This window comes from Acomys minous (genome assembly GCF_964271855.1).
Source record: "Acomys minous genome assembly, chromosome: 12".
NCBI lineage: Eukaryota > Metazoa > Chordata > Mammalia > Rodentia > Muridae > Acomys > Acomys minous.
In genome coordinates, this window is record NC_140493.1 from 95,875,217 (window position 1) to 95,892,649 (window position 17,433).

Consider the following 17,433-nt stretch of genomic DNA (forward strand, 5'->3'; position numbering starts at 1 on the left):
TCTTCCATGTATCTATATGCATACACACACCTATTCCTTTTGAGACAGGTTCTCTCTATTATGTAGCTACAACTCACTATATGGTCCTACAGCTCACTATATAGACTAGGCTGGTCTCAAACGTACAGAGATCCACCTGCCTTTCTGCCTCCCTAGTGCTGGGATTAAAGGCATGTACACCCTTGCAATGTTGCAATGTAATTCTTTCTGAAAATCTTTAAAAAAATATTCTTCAAAGTTCCTTGTGTTTAAGGGTTTCAAATAAAGGACTGTGGTACTATTTAGTGAGACATATGGAAATAATGCTATGTTAGTAATATAATAACTACTGAAGTGTTCATCAAGAAAGAATTAAATAATTCAGCATATTAAATAAAAGCTAGTAGGATGGGAAAGCTAGCTAGTGGGTGGCAGGACACACTGCCACGCCCGACAACCTGAGTTTGATCACCAGAACCTATATGGTGGGGAAAACAATAACCAATTTCTGTAAGTTGTCCTCTGATCTCCACATTTTGGCTCATCTGCATCTGCACATACACACAAAGACACACACACACACACTAAAATGGTAATTAAAAACTTGATCTATTCATATCAGCGTAGATGGATATTTAATCTTTAAAACAAGATGCTATTAAATGGAAAAAGAAATACCTAGTACATTAAGTATCTGGTCTGGGTAAATTACAAACCATATAAAACAAGTAGCACGTATTGCTCGGGAACACAAGTACAGGAAGAATGATAAAACCACTGCAGAGGGTAACTCTGGGGATGAGAACAGGTCTAGGTGCTTTTGATTCAGCTTGTTTACAAATCAATAATGTGAAGTACATATATTAATGTGAGTCCTAACACTGGGTGAAATAACTATTTTTATGTCTGCTGTATTTCATAATAAGAATAATAGTTTTCCCCAGATGCTAATGGTTTAATGAAACCCATTACTTATTCATTCATTCATTCACACATTCAACAAACAAATGGGGTATATAATCACAACAGTCTACGGGAAAGCGGGAAATGAAACTGCAGGTCATCTACACTGAGAAAGGACACAGTGAGGATTCTAAGCGTAAACCTCAGCTGATTTTTTTAAAGAGTGTTGGTTTCTTCCATGGTATCTACGATAAATGGAGCCTGAAGGCAGTACAGACTGGGGTGTGTGGCAGCTTAAACAAGGGTGCCAAGGACCATTCCTCAAGTGTCTGGAATGGCCATCAGAAGTAGAAAAAGGCTTGTCTCTACTCCTGCTTAAGGGAGTCGCCAAAGCAAAAGGCACATGTTCCAAGACAACACAGTTCAGCTTTACATAGGAAACAAATTACTAATTATACAATTACAAGCTGTCTTCTTGAGGGGAAAAAGAAGAAAGAAAAGGGGAGACCCATACATGTGCAACACCGGGTCCACGGACTGCCTGGACAATACCAGAGTCTTCATGTCCAAGGCAGAACCGGAAAGGATGCTCCTGTCAGTCCCTTTCAAGTCTGAGACTCTCCAGGACAGGAGAGACAGCAATAAGATCCTATGAACACTCTTTGGCCAGCTCTGTCATACTAAGCTAAAAAAGGGTAATTTTAAGAAATTGCAGAGAAACATTACTGATTTTCCCCACTTCACATCTATTTGTAAGGTTGGTTCAGCTTTAAGAGAAACAGAAAAGATGGAGCCAATATCGGTCTACACTCCATGCTGGGAAATAACAGCACGGCAGGTGTGCGCGGCATGGTGGGAGCTACCCATTCAGCACATGAAGAGTCTGCTTCCATTCAACCGTGAACCAGACAACACCTACACAGCCAAGTGATAGGTGATACCCAAATGGACTTGGGGGTGTAGACATGAGAGAAAAAGAAGTCGCACACTCGTCTAGCATGGGGCCACCATGAACTTGAGTAATAATACAGCCGAGCAGAGAGCCAGTACTCGTTAAGCAAGAGGCATTGCTGTTGCTGTGTTTAAAGCTTTACAAATGTTATAGCAAGAATCTTAAATGGAACTGCTCTTTAAAGAACCAGTGAATCTGCTGGGCCCAGTGGTGACGACGTTTGTAATCCCAGCAGGAGGAATCCTGAGTTCAAGAACAGCCTGGACAGCATACAAGTGGGGGTGGAAAAAGTCATAAAACTATCCACCCACCTCTACACAGTCACTTTGTGTGACCACCACGAGCAAGAAACAGCGTGTTAAAGGATCTCAGGTGCAAATCTAGTTCAACTGTGCAGGCTGACAGACACTTAGCAAGTCACTTAACTCCTTGGTGCCTCTGTCTCAACTATCTAACTGAGCTGCTAATGGTAGCAAGTATTTTAAAGATTGCAGAACCCAATGCAATATGAAATGCTGTGTAACCTAGACACAATCAAGTTAAAATGCTGTTGCTTTTAAGGTAATATGTGTGGTGATATAATCTTTAGTCTCAACGCTCAAGAGACAGGGGCAGGTGGATCTCTGAGTTGCCGGCCAGTCTGCTCTTCATAGTGAGTTCCAGGTCCACTAGGCCTACCCAGTGAAACTCTATCTCAAACAGATGGATGGATAGATGGATGGATGGATAAAGTGGTGGCTTAACTTGGGAGTGGTGGTGCTCCATCATCTTAGCACTTAGGACAAAGAGGCAGGTGGACTGTAAGTTCAAGGCCAGCCTGAACCACATCGAATGCTATAGGCTAATCTCACCTATGTAGGGAAATCCTGTCTTGAAAATACACACACACACACACTTGGTGATTTTCACATCTTCTACTCTGCTTCTGTAGCTAGTCTTCCTCAGAAGGCAAGCTGACAAATTGGTCTTGAGATAAGTTCTTCATTAAAACCACCTGAAAAGCCTGCTCACTATAGAGCTGTTTGTATCTGAGACCTACTTAACCCAAACTATGTAGAGATGAGATCTAGGATGGGACAAATGGATCTTTATGAACGTCAGTGTCTCAAAAATGGGAGTCTGGTCATTAGCCTCTCTATAACGCTCATCTCGGTAGACTATTGCTGAAGTGTAAAAGGTTCCTTTTTTTTTTTCATTATCTTTTTTTCCTCATTCATTTGGTACTCAGGACTTTTCCAGCTAGATGACTTTAAATAACTGATTTGATGTCAAGGTACTTTCACAGTAAGTGACAATCACAGACTCGGTTCAAAGTTCTAGTGAAGTGAGTCTGTTCTGACGCTGTTTTGTCAACTCAGCAACTGGCAGATAACCTCAAGTGCACTGCTAGCCAATGTGTCTTGCTGTTCTTAGTAATATGACTGTAATTCTCCGCTTCATTTCTTTTCCAAATAACTCACAGGCTAGTTTTTTTTTTTCAAACCTCGTCCTACATTTTTTATATAATATGCAAATTGTCATGAAAAAATGTTGTTTCTTTAGTTTCCCTCATCCAAACCAAACACTATGTTGTCACAGTAAAAGAAGAACTGCAAACTTAGAATATCAGAAAGTAAGATTAATAACCACCACCTTATCTCCGTTCCTTTTGCTACGAGTTTACTAGGGAGGCCGGATTAGTTTACTTCATTTTTCAGGCCCAAGGAGTATGACTTTTCAGTGTCACACGATCAAAACTGTAGCATCAACGGAAAGCTCATAAAATAGCATAGGTACGGCCTCTCATCGTGCTCAACTACACATCCAGCAAGTTCCCAAAACACAGGCCACATCAAGGAAACTAATTTAGTTTTGAGAAGCTAACCGAAAACTCAATTTCAATTTCCTTCAAGCCAAGTTGTAATCAGATATGACCAACAATAACAGTCAACACTACCTACATTTCTCTGTGTCACAAAAACATGTTAATATCCAGTCAAGACCAGAAAACACTTTTTTTTTTTTTGTACAACCCCTGCCACTCCCACTAAGTGGTGAACTCAACGGACACAAGCCTCGCCAACAGCTTCTCTGGTCTCTAAGTTCTATCGGCCCGGAGGACTAGGCTGACAGGTGCTGGACAAAGTACTTATGACCTGAGAGTGCTACTTTCACGGTTTGCAGCCGAAGTTACCCAGCGCAAAACTTCGCGCCCAGGCCGGACCCCTCGCGGCTGAGGGCAACCCGCCAGTGGCTCAGAGGTGCGGAAACGCTCGGCCTCCACAGTGACAGTCGCCCGAGCCCCGAGCCCCAGTGGCCGCAGCCCGGGACGATCCCAGCCCGCTCCCCAACGCGGCCCTCACTTGTGCGTCTGTTGGTACAGCGGCTCCATGACGCCGGCCGAGCCGGCCTGCGGCTTCCTCGGAACACGTCCTCACAGCCCCACTTCCGGCTTCCGGTCTCAGGACCCGCCCTCCTGCAGTAGGGCGCCCGCCAGTGTGCCTGCCCAGTGGTGGTTGTGAAGTCTGAGAAGGGCTTGCGGGATGGGAACGCGGGACCGGAGAGATGGGTGTGGCCAGAGGCTTGGACTCGCCGGGAGCGGCTTGAGGAGATTTTTGCTGAAGCCTAGCTTCAGGTTTAAATCAGGTATCGGAAAGGACGGTCGCGAGGTTCTGACGTCAGCGCCACCCCGAGCAGTCACCGGCGGCTTTCTTTCCCTCGGTCTTCCGTACGCGTTCCTGCTTGGCTTTGCCTGGAACCGTGTAATTACTAGTCTGGGGCTTTCGCTCCTCCGACGGCTGCTCTTCCTGTCTCGAATTTGTCCGCCCACTACTCTTCCCATCCCTGTTCATTCCCAGTAAACCCACTGTGAGTGAGTGCTTAGCATGTGCCCTGTGTGACGTGGAAAAACCCAATTCCTCCGGTTCTCCAAGAGGTTGGATTAGAAAAGGAAATACGATCTGTATACAAAGGAACATTCCAAAAGGTAGAAAAATCCCAATAAATGCGAATATAATGAACTTGGCTGGGGCTGTCGTCAGTAGGAAAAAATTTAAAGACATAAAGGACGGGTGACCTTTGGATTAGGACTTGGAGAGGCTCAAACACTTGTCTTCACCAATCCATCTAGGTGCTTATCCTCCCAAGGGAGGAGTTGTTCCTCTTCCTTTGGTGAGTTGAGGCTTCTATTTTCCTGTATCCTGCGTCCCTCCCAGTTTTGTGTCCCAAGAGACTGCCTGCCCATAGTCACTCTTTCCCTAACATTAAACTTCCCACTTCCTCTCAGATTAATTGAGCATCTACTTAATGTGCCATGCAGAAATATGTGGCCTAGGAACACCACAGGCAAAGTGCATCCCTCAAGGTTTCTCTTCTCGCTGTCTGTTGAGAAGGTTCTTACCTTGATGCTGCACTAGATGCTCTCACAGGTGGGAGGGCCGTTCCCCTGGAGAGGAGCAATAGGGGTTCACGGATCCAGAAGTCAGGGTATAGGGGCCTTCAAGAATCAATAGAGGATTTGTGGGGAAGGCTTCACTTCAGCCATGGTTGGATGGGCAGTGTGAGTTAGGGGGAGGATTAGATCAAAGGCTGATTTAAGTTTTCCAGTATTTCGATAGTGAGGGATGCGCAGGGAAGTGTGTATGTGCGTGCTTGGGTATATCTCAGTAGAATCGTCTCCGGCTTGGGTGGGACTCCAGGTAATATTGTTGTGGGCCTTGCTGTATAGGCCTTTTGCTTTTAAATTGTGTTATAGAATGTATGGTCCCATAAGAGGAATGGTAAGAATAAATAATAGAAAAAAATGAACTTCCATATTTATTTATATTTATAATAAATACAGCAATGGTTCCTTACCGTATTCCTACACTGTGAGTCGGTATTTAGGCCCAGGAACTCTATCTGGTCTTGTCCTTTAGTTTTGAATGTGATATTTCTGGCCACCATAAAAAGAGAACAGAGCTGTTATTATTTACAATGTCGTGGCTCTCAGAGGGCCTGTCTGCCTTTCTTCCCTTGCCAGTTCCTTGCGCCATAAGGTTAGCGCTGGCTCTGTTGTCACTCATGATGCTGAGGCGCCTTCCCTCTCTGCCGGTGCTTTGCTCCTGATGGCGGGAGTTACAGGTGTTGCCCTACTATGTGTGCTGTATTTGCCAGTCAGCTCTCTCCTCACTATGACTCGTGCCTGAGGAGAAGCTACTTAGGAGAGGAAGGGTTTCTTTTGGCTCACAGTGCAAGATGATCCCATCCATGCTGACGCCAAAGTCATGGTGGTGGCAGCTAGGGAGGGAGGGAGGCAGCTACTTGCTGCATCTCAGCAGACCAGAAAAGGAAGAGAGGAGGAGGCTGGTGCTCTGGTTCTTTCTCTTCCCCTCCCCCTTATTTATCTGGGCTGTCAGCCTTGGGATAGTGACATCCATATTCACTGAGTAGTCTCCCTTTAGGCAGCCTTTTCTGGAAATAGCCTCTCAGACATACCCCAAGATGCTCCCTCCCTTGTGCCTTCAGGGTTTCTTTTCTCGTGTGTGTGTGTGTGTGTGTGTGTGTGTGTGTGTGTGTGTGTGTGTGTCTCGGTGTGAGTGAGTGCAGGTGTAGTTACTGGTGGTTGTGAGCCTCTGGTGTGGCAGCCTCTGGTGTGGCTGCTGGGAACTGAACTCAGGTCCTCTGAAAGAGCAACAAGTAGTATTAAGTGCTGAGATGTCTCTGCACCCCACCCCCCACCCCACCCTACCCCCACCCCACCCCCCCACCCCACCCCCATCCCACCCCCCACCCCCCACCCCACCCCCGGGTATTTGCTAAGGCAATCAAGTTGACGAGCTAAAATTTGCGATAGCAAATATTCACAAAAACATGAAAAAAAAATCAGTTAGGAATTTTGTAGGGTTAGCATACACTATGGCATCTACTATGTTCCTAGAATGTGATTTTTTTTTTTTTCTTTCCTGGCTGTTTCCTGCAGCCTGGCTTCCACACACTGAAACCACTTGGTAGAGGCAGGGGGAGGATCAGTTAGGATGAGAAGTCCTATTCCTGCAAGGGACATCTGGTTGTCACCTGACACACCTTGAGGCTCACCTGGTAGCTCATGAAGTCATCACATTGATCATGGGCAACAAAGGAGACTGCCTGCAAAAGCCAGTTGGCCTTAGAAAGTAATACTATCAAATGGAGAGAGTTGTGGCCGCTGCTGGAAAACTGCTGGCATGTGGTATAAAGCTGTAGGGGCCCTCTGGAGCCTCTGCCCAAGTCCCTGTCCCGTAACACTAGGGATGCATGGATGCTGTTTAAGCCATTGCATCTTTTTTTAGCGGAGGGGCTGGGGGGTGCGCATTGAGACAGTGTCTCAGTGCCCAATATGGCCTGAAACATGCCATTTTCCTGCCTCAGTCTCCTACATGCTTGGGTTAAAGGTGTGAGTCACCGCATCTAGCTTAAGACACCATCCTTTTAAATGTTATGTAACAAAATAGATACTTGACCTGAAAGAGTTAATCTAGTCAGGGTGATGAGGATCAGGGCTTATGAAAAAGTAAAAATGCACGACAGCATATAAATCTGTTGTGAGGGACGGGGTTGAGGATGCTACACAGCCTAGCATGTGTACCGTTCAGGAAGAGATGTTCTCAAACCAGGATGGGGGAGGGAGGCTTTCCAGAGAGATGGGATTTCAGCAGGGCCTAAAAGCGCATGGATGGTGTGTGGTGAGGCTGGCCAGGGTATCCTGGCAAGCAGAGAAGTCAAGCAGGGAAGGCCTGTTCAGGTGGTAGTCTTTGTGGATCCCCTGGGCTAGAGCAGAGGGTTTCTGCAGCAGAAAAAGCTGAGGCTGCTTGAGGGCATGAGGGCTTGGTGAAGCGGCGCACAGGAAAAGTGTCTTGCCTCCGCCGTGGAACCTGAGAACTTCTGGAAGGTGTTGGGCCTCAGACAGGATGGTGCGGTCTTCAGGTTTTCCTCCTTCTGTTTGAGTCTTAGGAAGCTCACAGTTCTAGGCCTCCAGGATTTCAAACACCGCTTCACACTTAGCCTGTTTGTTTCCGTCTGTGGGGCAGAAAACTTGGAGCACAACTACTGGAAATGACTAGGTGTGGTTGTGTGTGCCTGCCATCCCCACGGCTTAGGAGGCAGCAGCAAAAGGAACGTGAGTGTGGGCCACACAGGGAGGTCCTTTTATGAAAAAGAAGAAGAGTTCTTGCCAGGCATGGTAGCACACACCTTTAATCTCAGTACACAGTCAGAAGGCAAGGCAAGCAGATTCCTGTGAGTTCAAAGTTAGCCGGTCTACAGAGTGAGATCCTGTCTCAAAGATAGATAAGTTGATAGATAGATACATAGATACATAGATACATAGATAGATAGATAGATAGATAGATAGATAGATAGATATAGTCTGGTCTGCCCACCTGATCATCATGACAAAAGATTAATTTTTACCTCTGAAACCCTATGAATTTATGTTTCCAGCTATCTTGATCACACATCTACTTGTCACACAGAGCCCACCTCACTGTCCCATTACCGACTGTGGTAATCCCAGTTCTCCCCACAAGGGCCTCTGTGTCTTCTGGTTTTTGCATCTGCTGTTCCCTGTGTCCCTAACACCATTCCCTCTGCCTCAGGCCTAACCAATTCCCACTTGCTCTTCAAGCCCCAGCTGTGACCTCCCCTCCCCTGGGCAGCACTTTTGAGACCCAGGCTGTGGATCCTCACCTACCTGTTGTCTTCCTTTGTACCTTGTACTCTCTCTTGGCACCCAGAACAGGGTTCGCACCTGTCTACCATCCTTGGGGCAGGAGATGCGTCCTTTGCGACTGCATGGCTCAGAGCCTAATAAGAGGCAGGTGTTTATTAAATATCTGTCCCCCTGGGGTGGGATTGTAGCACAGTGATAGAATATTTGCCTAGGAATCAACCCCCAGAATCACATAAACAGTCACTGGAAGTGGATTTTATGTCACAACTCACTCTCCCGAGTATCTTTCATGGCTCTGCATTCCAGAAACGGAATTATTTGAAAATTGATTTAATACTGCCCATATCACAAGGCTTAGGGCTCTGTCTCAGCACTGCAGAAGAATAAAACAAAATCAACAACAACAAAAGTCAGCCCACGGCAGGAGAGCCATCCTCGGTGGAAAGCCAAGACTTACAATGGGTGCAGTGCTGGGTAAAATGCCTCCTTCGACTTTAAACACACGCACACCCACTTCTCGGTCCGTGCGCTCCTTCCCTGCTGGGAGGCCGGACCAACAGCACCATCCTGGTTCGTCTACACGGAGACACCAAGCAATGGAGAACTTAACCCAGCCCAGGCTGACTAAAGATGGAAGAGGACGAGGACCGGGCTACAGTCACATGCCACCCTCCAGGCAGCTGCTGCATCATCATCCTGCCTTATTGACTCAAAGAGATTATCACAAATAAACAGGTCACCTCTGGATCGGGTCAGCTTTAAACAATAGCTTTCATCACCCCCCACCCCCCCCCACCCCCCAAGCCTGAGAGACATCACCCGGCCCACCTCTGAGTTTGCTCTGACTCCTTGGATTGAAGCTAAGCAGACAGCGAGGCTGACAGATCTCAATTCAGGGGCCATAATGAACTCAGAAACACATGCATCCCCTCTCCGACCAAGACCCACCAGGTGGAGGGGATGTTGCCCCAGGTGCTATAGAGGTGGGCCTCGGTCTCCAGGGAAGCTGCCCTCTATGGCTAGTCTTTCCCCGGGTTGTCTCATGTAGCCATAACAGCCAGAAGCAAGGCAGGGAGAGAAGGGCCCTGTCTGAGGAAAGCCAGTGTATTGTAAACAGGATAAAAGACACTGAGAAGCCCCACTTACCACAGGCTAATGTGTCCCCAGGTCATCAGAGAGCTGGCTGCCCCATCAGCAGCCCTGAGTGAGGGAAAGAAAATTCCTGGTTAACCCCTCACCTGTGGACAGGGCCAGGGCAAAGGTCATGCTTTTTATTTTGCTAAATGCTTCCCATGCTCCTTTGGCATTCTGAGAGACCACAGCACAGCTTCTAGGAAGAGCCCTCCCCTGACGAGAGAAATGGCCTTTGGTGTCTCCTGGCGCAGGGAGCCATCTATATGGTTTTCTTTGGTGGAATGCAAGCCTTAGGGAAACCGACCTACTAAATGAGCGACTGGTTGAGAAGTGTTGACCGGAGTGCTTAGGAGTAATGATTTGGGCCTGGGAAGTGTGACTTAATGGCAGAGTACTAGCATAGTGCACATACGTGCACAAGGCCCGAGTTTGAGCTCTAGCACTGGGGGAAGTGGGGGGGGAGGGGAGGAGGGGAAGGGGGAGGGCAAGGGAAGTGGGCCTGGGAGGAGCCCTATCAGTTCATTACAAGTCATTACTGTTAGTGTACGTATCTTAATAAAGAAGGAAGTAGGTTCAGAAGGGCTGAGGAAGGTCCCCAAAGCTGCCGATCTCATGGCCTAAGGAGTATTGCCAAGTATTCTAGCCGATTTAGTCACAGGTGGCTGCTGAGCTCCTGGTCAGCGACTGGCACACATCACAAACTGAGTCATTCCTCCCCCTCCCCCAGGCCCCAGGAGCGAATGCTAGCCCAGAGCCTAGTTCATACCAGTGAGCGCAGGCTCCACTCCCGAGCCACACCACTGTCCTTGCTTTTTCTGATTTTCTCTTCTTTCTTTCTTTCTTTCTTTTTTTTTTTTTTAATCTCCTAGAAATTGAAGTATACAGCTCACAGTCGCAGCTCCTGCTACTTCTGTCACTCAGTGCTGGCCCGAGTGACACACTTTCTCTTTCTTTAGATGTACTTATTTTTTTACCTTACGTGTATGGTGTATGGCGTTTTCCCTGCATATATGTCTGCACACCTTGTGCATGCCTGGTGCCCACTGAGGCCAGAAGAGGGCATCAGGTCCCCTGCACCTCACATGACTGGTGGTTGTCAGCCACCACGTCAGCACTGGGGAAGGAACCCTGGTCATCGGCGGGAACAACATTTTAAACCCTCCAGCCCCACCTTTGGTTCCTTGAAGGCATAATGCTATCTCTCTTCCTCCTTTCCTGCTCCCTCCCTCACTGAGTCACAGACTGCCCTGAGTTCTTCAGACCCGCAATCTCTGCAGCAGGCTCCTGTGAGATCAGGGTGGGGTGTGTGGTTGATCACAAAAGAGTTCCTGTTGAACATGAAGGAGGCTTCAGGGTAAGCCTCAGAGGAGGGCACCCAAGGGCATTAAAGTAAAGACTGCTCTATATTGGGGTGGCACAGGTAGCACAGGCATAGGAGCCTCTCTTGCCTCTCCCCTGATGCTGGTCTCTTAGGTTTCAACAGCTGCATGTCTGTAGAGGTCCAGATGTAAATTCCTAGCAGTTCACGGTGGTCTAACACACCTGCTTTGGGGCAACCCCCTTCCAACATCCAGAGACAGTCTGTGTCCCCCAACACTTAACCCCAAACAGGGCAGCTGCAAGCCCTGGTTGTGTTGGCCAGGAGCGAAGTCTTCCTCTTCCTCCCTCGCCCCACTCCAGGCCCTTGGGGAGACAAGCTGCACTAATGGCGATGATCCTGCAGCTTTGAAGGAAATACCCAGGACCCCCCAACCCCCCCCTCCCGAGGCATGAGGCCCAAAAGAAACCCTCTGAGAAGAGGGCCAGACGGCAGCCATCCCTCAGAGGCCTCCTTCTCGCTGCAGGCCATGGGGCCAACATGTCCCAACACTGCCAGGCTTCCTTGCACAAGCCAGACCTCACAGAGTGAGGAGGACACATGAGGAGGGGGACACGAAGCCCGACAGGAGGATCGGGGACTCATCCATCACGAACCGTCAAACATCAGGGCCCTAGCCTGCCCGAACGCTTGCCTAGTTAAAGGGGCCTTCTGAGGCTCATCCACCCCCAGCACCTCAGCCCCCCAGAGTCAAGCACATTCCACTAAGGGAGGATTAGAGGGTCGACAACCCTCACTGGCCCCCAGCCTGCTCTCCCACAGCGCTAGGGCCAAATGTCCCTGTGCCCCCACCCTCAAATGGAGCTGTGGTTAGGAAGCCCAGGGCAAAATAGAAATTGGTGGGGCCTTTCTGTCTGGCCCTGTTTGAAAGAAAATAGCATGTTTTGGAAGGTAATTTTTGCTACCTTTGTTGTTGTTGTTGTTGTTGTTGTTGTTGTTGTTGATGATGATGATGAAGAAATCAGGAAAGCTGAATTCTGCTGAGGGTCTCCAACACCTTATTTATACTAAGAGCTGAAGCTGGCGAACAGGAAGATTCCCTTACACAGGAATAGAGGACAGAGGAGCCAGCTGGGTGTCCTTCCTTCCCAGACAGGCACCCGTGCCTGCCCGTCCTCCTAAAGCTTGAGAGGGTTATGAATCCCATCTTGGGTTCTATACTGTCTCACCTGCCCTGACTGCAGTTACACATGGACAGCCACGGCCACAAGATAGTAAGTGGAAGATTCCAGGCTAATGCATGCTTTAGTTCACCTTGATTACATCGCTCTCCTCTGTTTGGTTATGGCTATTCCTCTCTTACTAGGCTGAGTCTATAAATTAACCTTCACTTAGTCTCAAGCAAAAGGCGGGTATAAATGAAACTTTATAATGTATAACCTTACAAGGGAAGATACAGCATATGTAGGTTTCAGTGCTATCTGTTTCAGGCTTCCATGGAGGACCCCACCCCCACCCCCAGCCCCTGCCAGGTGAGACATGAGGAGCGTTACCTAGGAGTTGGCCGTCCTGAGAACAGTAGGTAGGGTCCCAAGCTTGGCACTTGCTCATGGAGTTAATCAGAAGGGTCCTGGGTTCAAATCCTGGCTTAGCTTGCTGCTGCCCATTGACTTTGACAGGCTACTTGGATTACCTTGACCACCCCCGCCACCCTTAGCCAGCAAGGATTTCTAGTCTATTCTTGTATAGTGGGAAGCCATCTTGCCTTGCTACCAGAGAGACCTGGATTAGACCAGTGAGTGGCTCTCAGTCATCCCGAAGCAAGTTTCATGCCTACTCCTAAAGAATTATTTTTGTTTTGTTTTTGTATGTATGTGCAGGTGCCGTGGAGGCCATAACAGGGTTTCGATCCCCTGGAGTGAGCTGAAGTGAGCCATTCAACATGGGTGCACAGACCCTCTGGAAGAGCAGCAATTGTTTTTAAGAATTAAACTATCGGGGCTGGAGAGATGGCTCAGAGGTTAAGAGCACTGGCTGCTCTTCCAAAGGTCCCGAGTTCAATTCCCAGCAACCACGTGGTGACTCACAACCATCTATAATGAGATCTGATGCCCTCTTCTGGGCTGCAGGTGTACATGCAGGTGGAATACTCTACATAATAAATAAATCTTAAAAAAAAAAAAAAAAAAAAAGAATTAAACTATCTCTAGTCCCTGGATGACTACTCCTGAGGAAGGATTTTTTTTCTTTTTCCTTTGCTTTTTTTTTTCATGTGTGTGTGTGTGTGTGTGTGTGTGTGTGTGTGTGTGTGTGTGTGTGTGCCTTTGCTTTTTTTCCCCGTGTGTGTGTGTGTGTGTGTGTGTGTGTGTGTGTCCTGAATGAAAATAAGTTTTTGACGATACCCATCGTAATAGGAAGTTGATGAGACTATGGGATGGAAACCATTACTCTCCTTCCTGCCTCCCTTACCCCACTCCTCCATTTCCCTTGGAAGTTTCACAGCAAGAGCCACAATGGCTCCCAATGCAAATATAGCTGGGGCATGGTTACAGGTTGATCTCCCGAACAGTGGGCCTCAGGGAGGACCTTGTTGGCTTGGCACACCCATGACACTCAAGCCCTGCTTTTGGAAGTGAGACTGCATAGTCACCTATAACATCGTTGCCATCTCTAGATCCAAACCTGGACCTTTCCACTTCCTGGACAGATGACCTCAGACACGCTGCCTAACCTCTGTGTGTGCGCCTGAACCTCCTCATTGTACACTGGACACAAGAACTGCATCTTCGTGAAAGGGCTGTCAGGTGACTTATGGTCCTTTGTACATGATAATGGAGGACACCAGAGACACTCATTTTCCTGGCAGGCCTTTTGCCTCTTCTGTCCTATGAGGGCCGGGAAGTCCTTGCTGATACGGTGTCTGTGTTCTTAGGGGAAAGACAAAGGAGCCACACTCCAGAAGGGACCCGTATGAAGAAGGTCTCTCGCTCAGACTCTGGGTCTGGTCTCCTACCCCACCCATTAGCCCTGGTCCCACGCCAAGCCTAGACTGGCCTCTCAGGAGTGGGGGCTGGGCTGGGCGAACAGCACTGCTCAGGAAGGGACCGGACAAGCAGGGAAGGGATTTGTAACGCCCAGCGGCAGCACAAAGGTGGCGCAGGAGGAGCTTCCTCTGCAGGAGGAAGGGAGAAGGTCGGGACCCACATCCGGCCCTGCCTGTTCCTCCCTGAATCTGTGGAAAGATGGCCTGGCTGCTCCAGTCACTGCTGGGCAGGGCTTTCCTTCACACTGGGGCAGGTCCCTCGGAAGACCCTGGTGGACAGGCATACACCCACAGGCTCAGATCCTGGCCTCCCTCTTGCTAGCACGCATGCGTAGACCCATGAACACAGCGCAGGGGCTTCGCTATGTGGAGGCACAGAGGGCTGCGGGAAAGATGCTTAACTGCAGCTGTTCACTGGCCTGGAGTCAAGGTCCAGGCTCTCTTTCTCCCTCTTGGACATGTGAGTTGTCTACCCACCGTATCTGTTGACATCCAGACACAAGATTGATGGGTTTTGTGTTTTTTCCCTGCCCCAGAAACAGTATGGCAGACACACCCCTCACTTTCTGGGCCCCCTACTCTTCCTGTTTGTTTTTCCTCCTGGAAGGTCTGCTTGGCCACAAACTGCTAAGTGTTTGTTGTTAAAACTTGACCAAGTGAAAACTTCCTGCTATGGCATTTTGTCACACACATACACACACACACACACACACACACACACACACACACACACACACACCACATACTTCCCTCACCTAGATTTTCACTGCATCACTATGAACCCGTTCATTTTCTAAGGAAAATGCGTTCTGTCACATCGACCCCCACCACACCACCACAGATCTCCAGATCCATTTCCCACAGTTTGTCAGATTGGGTGTCTGAGAGTTCTTTCTTCCGAGATAAGCTCCAACATACACCAAGTTTGACCTCACCATGACAGCCAAGCGCCGGTCTCCCATCCTTGCCTGGCCCAGTTACAGAGGCTTACAGCTGGACACCATAGAGGGAGCAAAAGGACCTGTGGGAAATGACTCAGCCCCATTCAGACACTTCTACATGAGGAGTCACCACTATTAGCCACACCCCTTGTAAGACATCTAGGAATATCCCATGCTGTCTGCTGCACCAGGCACAAAAGTAAGTCTTTGGTGCAGAGCTCTTGGGTCTCTATAACAGATCTGGCTGCCCAGGGCAGACACTAGAGCTGGATGTGGTGGGGAGGCAGAGGCTGGGTTGTCTCTGGGCTCCTTAGCTGGAGTTTTCCGGACCTGCAGCTGCCTCAGCTCTGCTCATTCTCCTGTAAGGGTCTTTGTCTGTGGACCACCTCCCCTCTGCACCAAGCAGCTGTGGACGTTTTGCAGTCTCCTCAGGAACTTCTTTAGGAATCAGCCCGGAGCCTTTTGCTTGGAGCTACAAACTCATCTCAGGCCAAGACTATGGGTCCGTGGCATCCTTAGCAAAGGGCCCTGCCCTTAGCCAATCCCTGGGTCATGTAGGATCTGATAGGGGTGGCCAGGCCAATGTTATTCATCTGCCTTTCTACATACTCCCGAATGGGCCCTGAAATCTAGAAAGCATAGGGACCAGCGCATGGCCCAGTGCATAATGCTGCCTTGCAGTGGAAGAGTGTCAGACAGCATCACAAAGTCTAAGGAATCAATATCTGGGCAGAAAAGGCACTCATAACCTGGACAGCAACCTACCTGGCTTTTCTGCATCTGCACAATTGCTGAGGCTTAGCGGAGACCAGATTGCTGGGTGCCCCCACCCTTGCCCTTCAGGCTCAGGTCAAGCCCTGCCCTGTTCCACAACCTCTTCCTCAGGCATCTGTGGCTTCTAAAAAAGGCAAGTGTCAGGGAGGAGAATTACGCACCATCTGTGTCACATATTAGAGGCTCCCGAGCCAGATAGAGAACAATGAGATCTGCCCAATGCACCAATTTATTATGAAGAAAATAAGATCTGAGGCCAGCGAGATGGTCAAGTGGGTAAAAGTGCTTGCCGTGTACGCCTGGTGACCTGACCCAAATTCACTACTCAGAACCCACCTAAAGGTAGAAAGAACCAACTCCATGAAGTTGTCCTCTGACCTCTATACATGTGCCTCAGCAGGCACGCGCGCGCACACACACGCACATGTACACACAGGGGAAGAGAGAGTGGAGAGAAATAAAGGAAAAACTCAAATCATAATGAGGGTTGGGCATGATTGTGTATGCCTTCAACTTCATCACTTGGGAAGCAGAGCCAGGCAGAGCTTTGAATTTAGGCTAGCCTGGTCTACATAGCAAGTTCCAGACTAGCCAGGGCTACATAGTGAGACACTGTTATCACCACCACCACCACCACCACCACCACCACCATCATCATCAAATCTAGAAAAATCACCACTTTCCTAGATATCAGAAATACAAATAGAGAGGCCTATTAAGGGAATTAAGCACACTATTCAAGGCAGGGACTGAGAGCACAGGTTCTTACTCAAGCCTGCCAGGTAGACACAACTGTAGCCATCCCCAACTCATGGCTGAAGAAGCCATGGCACAGAAAGGTTCCATTTCTGTATGCCCCATTTGCTTGGGGGTCAGTTCACCTCAACAGCCTGCGCTGGCAGAACCCCGGCGTTCACCTAGTGCCTGGCCGAATGCTTTGGCAGCACTTTGTAAGGGCCAGGCTGTGTATAGAAGTTAGTTATTATAAGTTGTTGATGGGGTGGGGAGCAGGGTATCCCAGTCAACAGCCTTTGCATTGACCGATGGCTGAACCCAGTCTGGGCGCCTTGCCCTGGGAGCAGGGCGGTGCCTGGAGATGGATGGCCCTATGTCTTCTCGGCGTGGTCCTGCGGAAGCCTAAGGCCACCCTCTAGTAGGCTCACTGAGGTACATGGGCAGGGGTTGCTACAAAGGAGGTGGGATCCAGCAGGTCCAGGCAGGTCTACTGTGCTGAGGCCCAGTGCTCATGGTGGCTGGGACATCCCAGAGAAAGCAGGCAAGCACATCCTGAGCCCAGGCCCCTGCCCGGGAGGCCCCGCTAATGACCCTGTGCATTCCGGCCTGCATGGCCCGGGAATTGGCTAAGGGCAGAGCCATTAGCTGGAATCCTCCCAATGCTCACACATCTGAGTGGAGGGGGGGGGAAAGGGAAAAGTTGAAAAAGAGCTAATTATCGCTTTTATCAGAGCGGTGGGTTGATGGGTCCTGCCCGAGGGCAGCTGGAGCTGCATTAAAGATTAAACGCCAGGTGAAGGGGGGGTGGGGGGAGCAGGCTTGTCATTCCACAGGAGGGAGGCCAGTAGGCTGCCCCATGGAGACCTGGTGGCTTTCGGCAGCCTTAGATCTGTCAGCCGAGCCCTCTGTCCCAGCGCCCACCACCTCCACATTCCATCAGGGGACCCCCACGACGCTCAGTGTTTCCGCCACCGTGAGGAGGGCAGC

General features: G+C 49.1%; 1 protein-coding gene across 4 annotated transcripts in view; it reads right to left on the minus strand.

Moving 5' to 3' along the window:
- GOSR2 (golgi SNAP receptor complex member 2) overlaps nt 1-17,433 on the minus strand; it is a 221,969-nt gene that overhangs the window by 14,999 nt on the left and 189,537 nt on the right. Inside the window, exon 1 of one of the 4 annotated variants that reach the window (XM_084750078.1) lies at nt 4,177-4,289. The exons of 1 other annotated variant lie outside the window; for it this stretch is intronic. In XM_084750078.1, the coding sequence (XP_084606204.1) occupies nt 4,177-4,205 (29 nt within the window). In that variant the 5' untranslated portion in view covers nt 4,206-4,289. Of the gene's footprint in view, nt 1-4,007; nt 4,127-4,176; nt 4,290-17,433 lie in introns of those variants that run through there. 2 more of the 4 variants (XM_084750076.1, XM_084750079.1) reach the window with 2 other exon arrangements.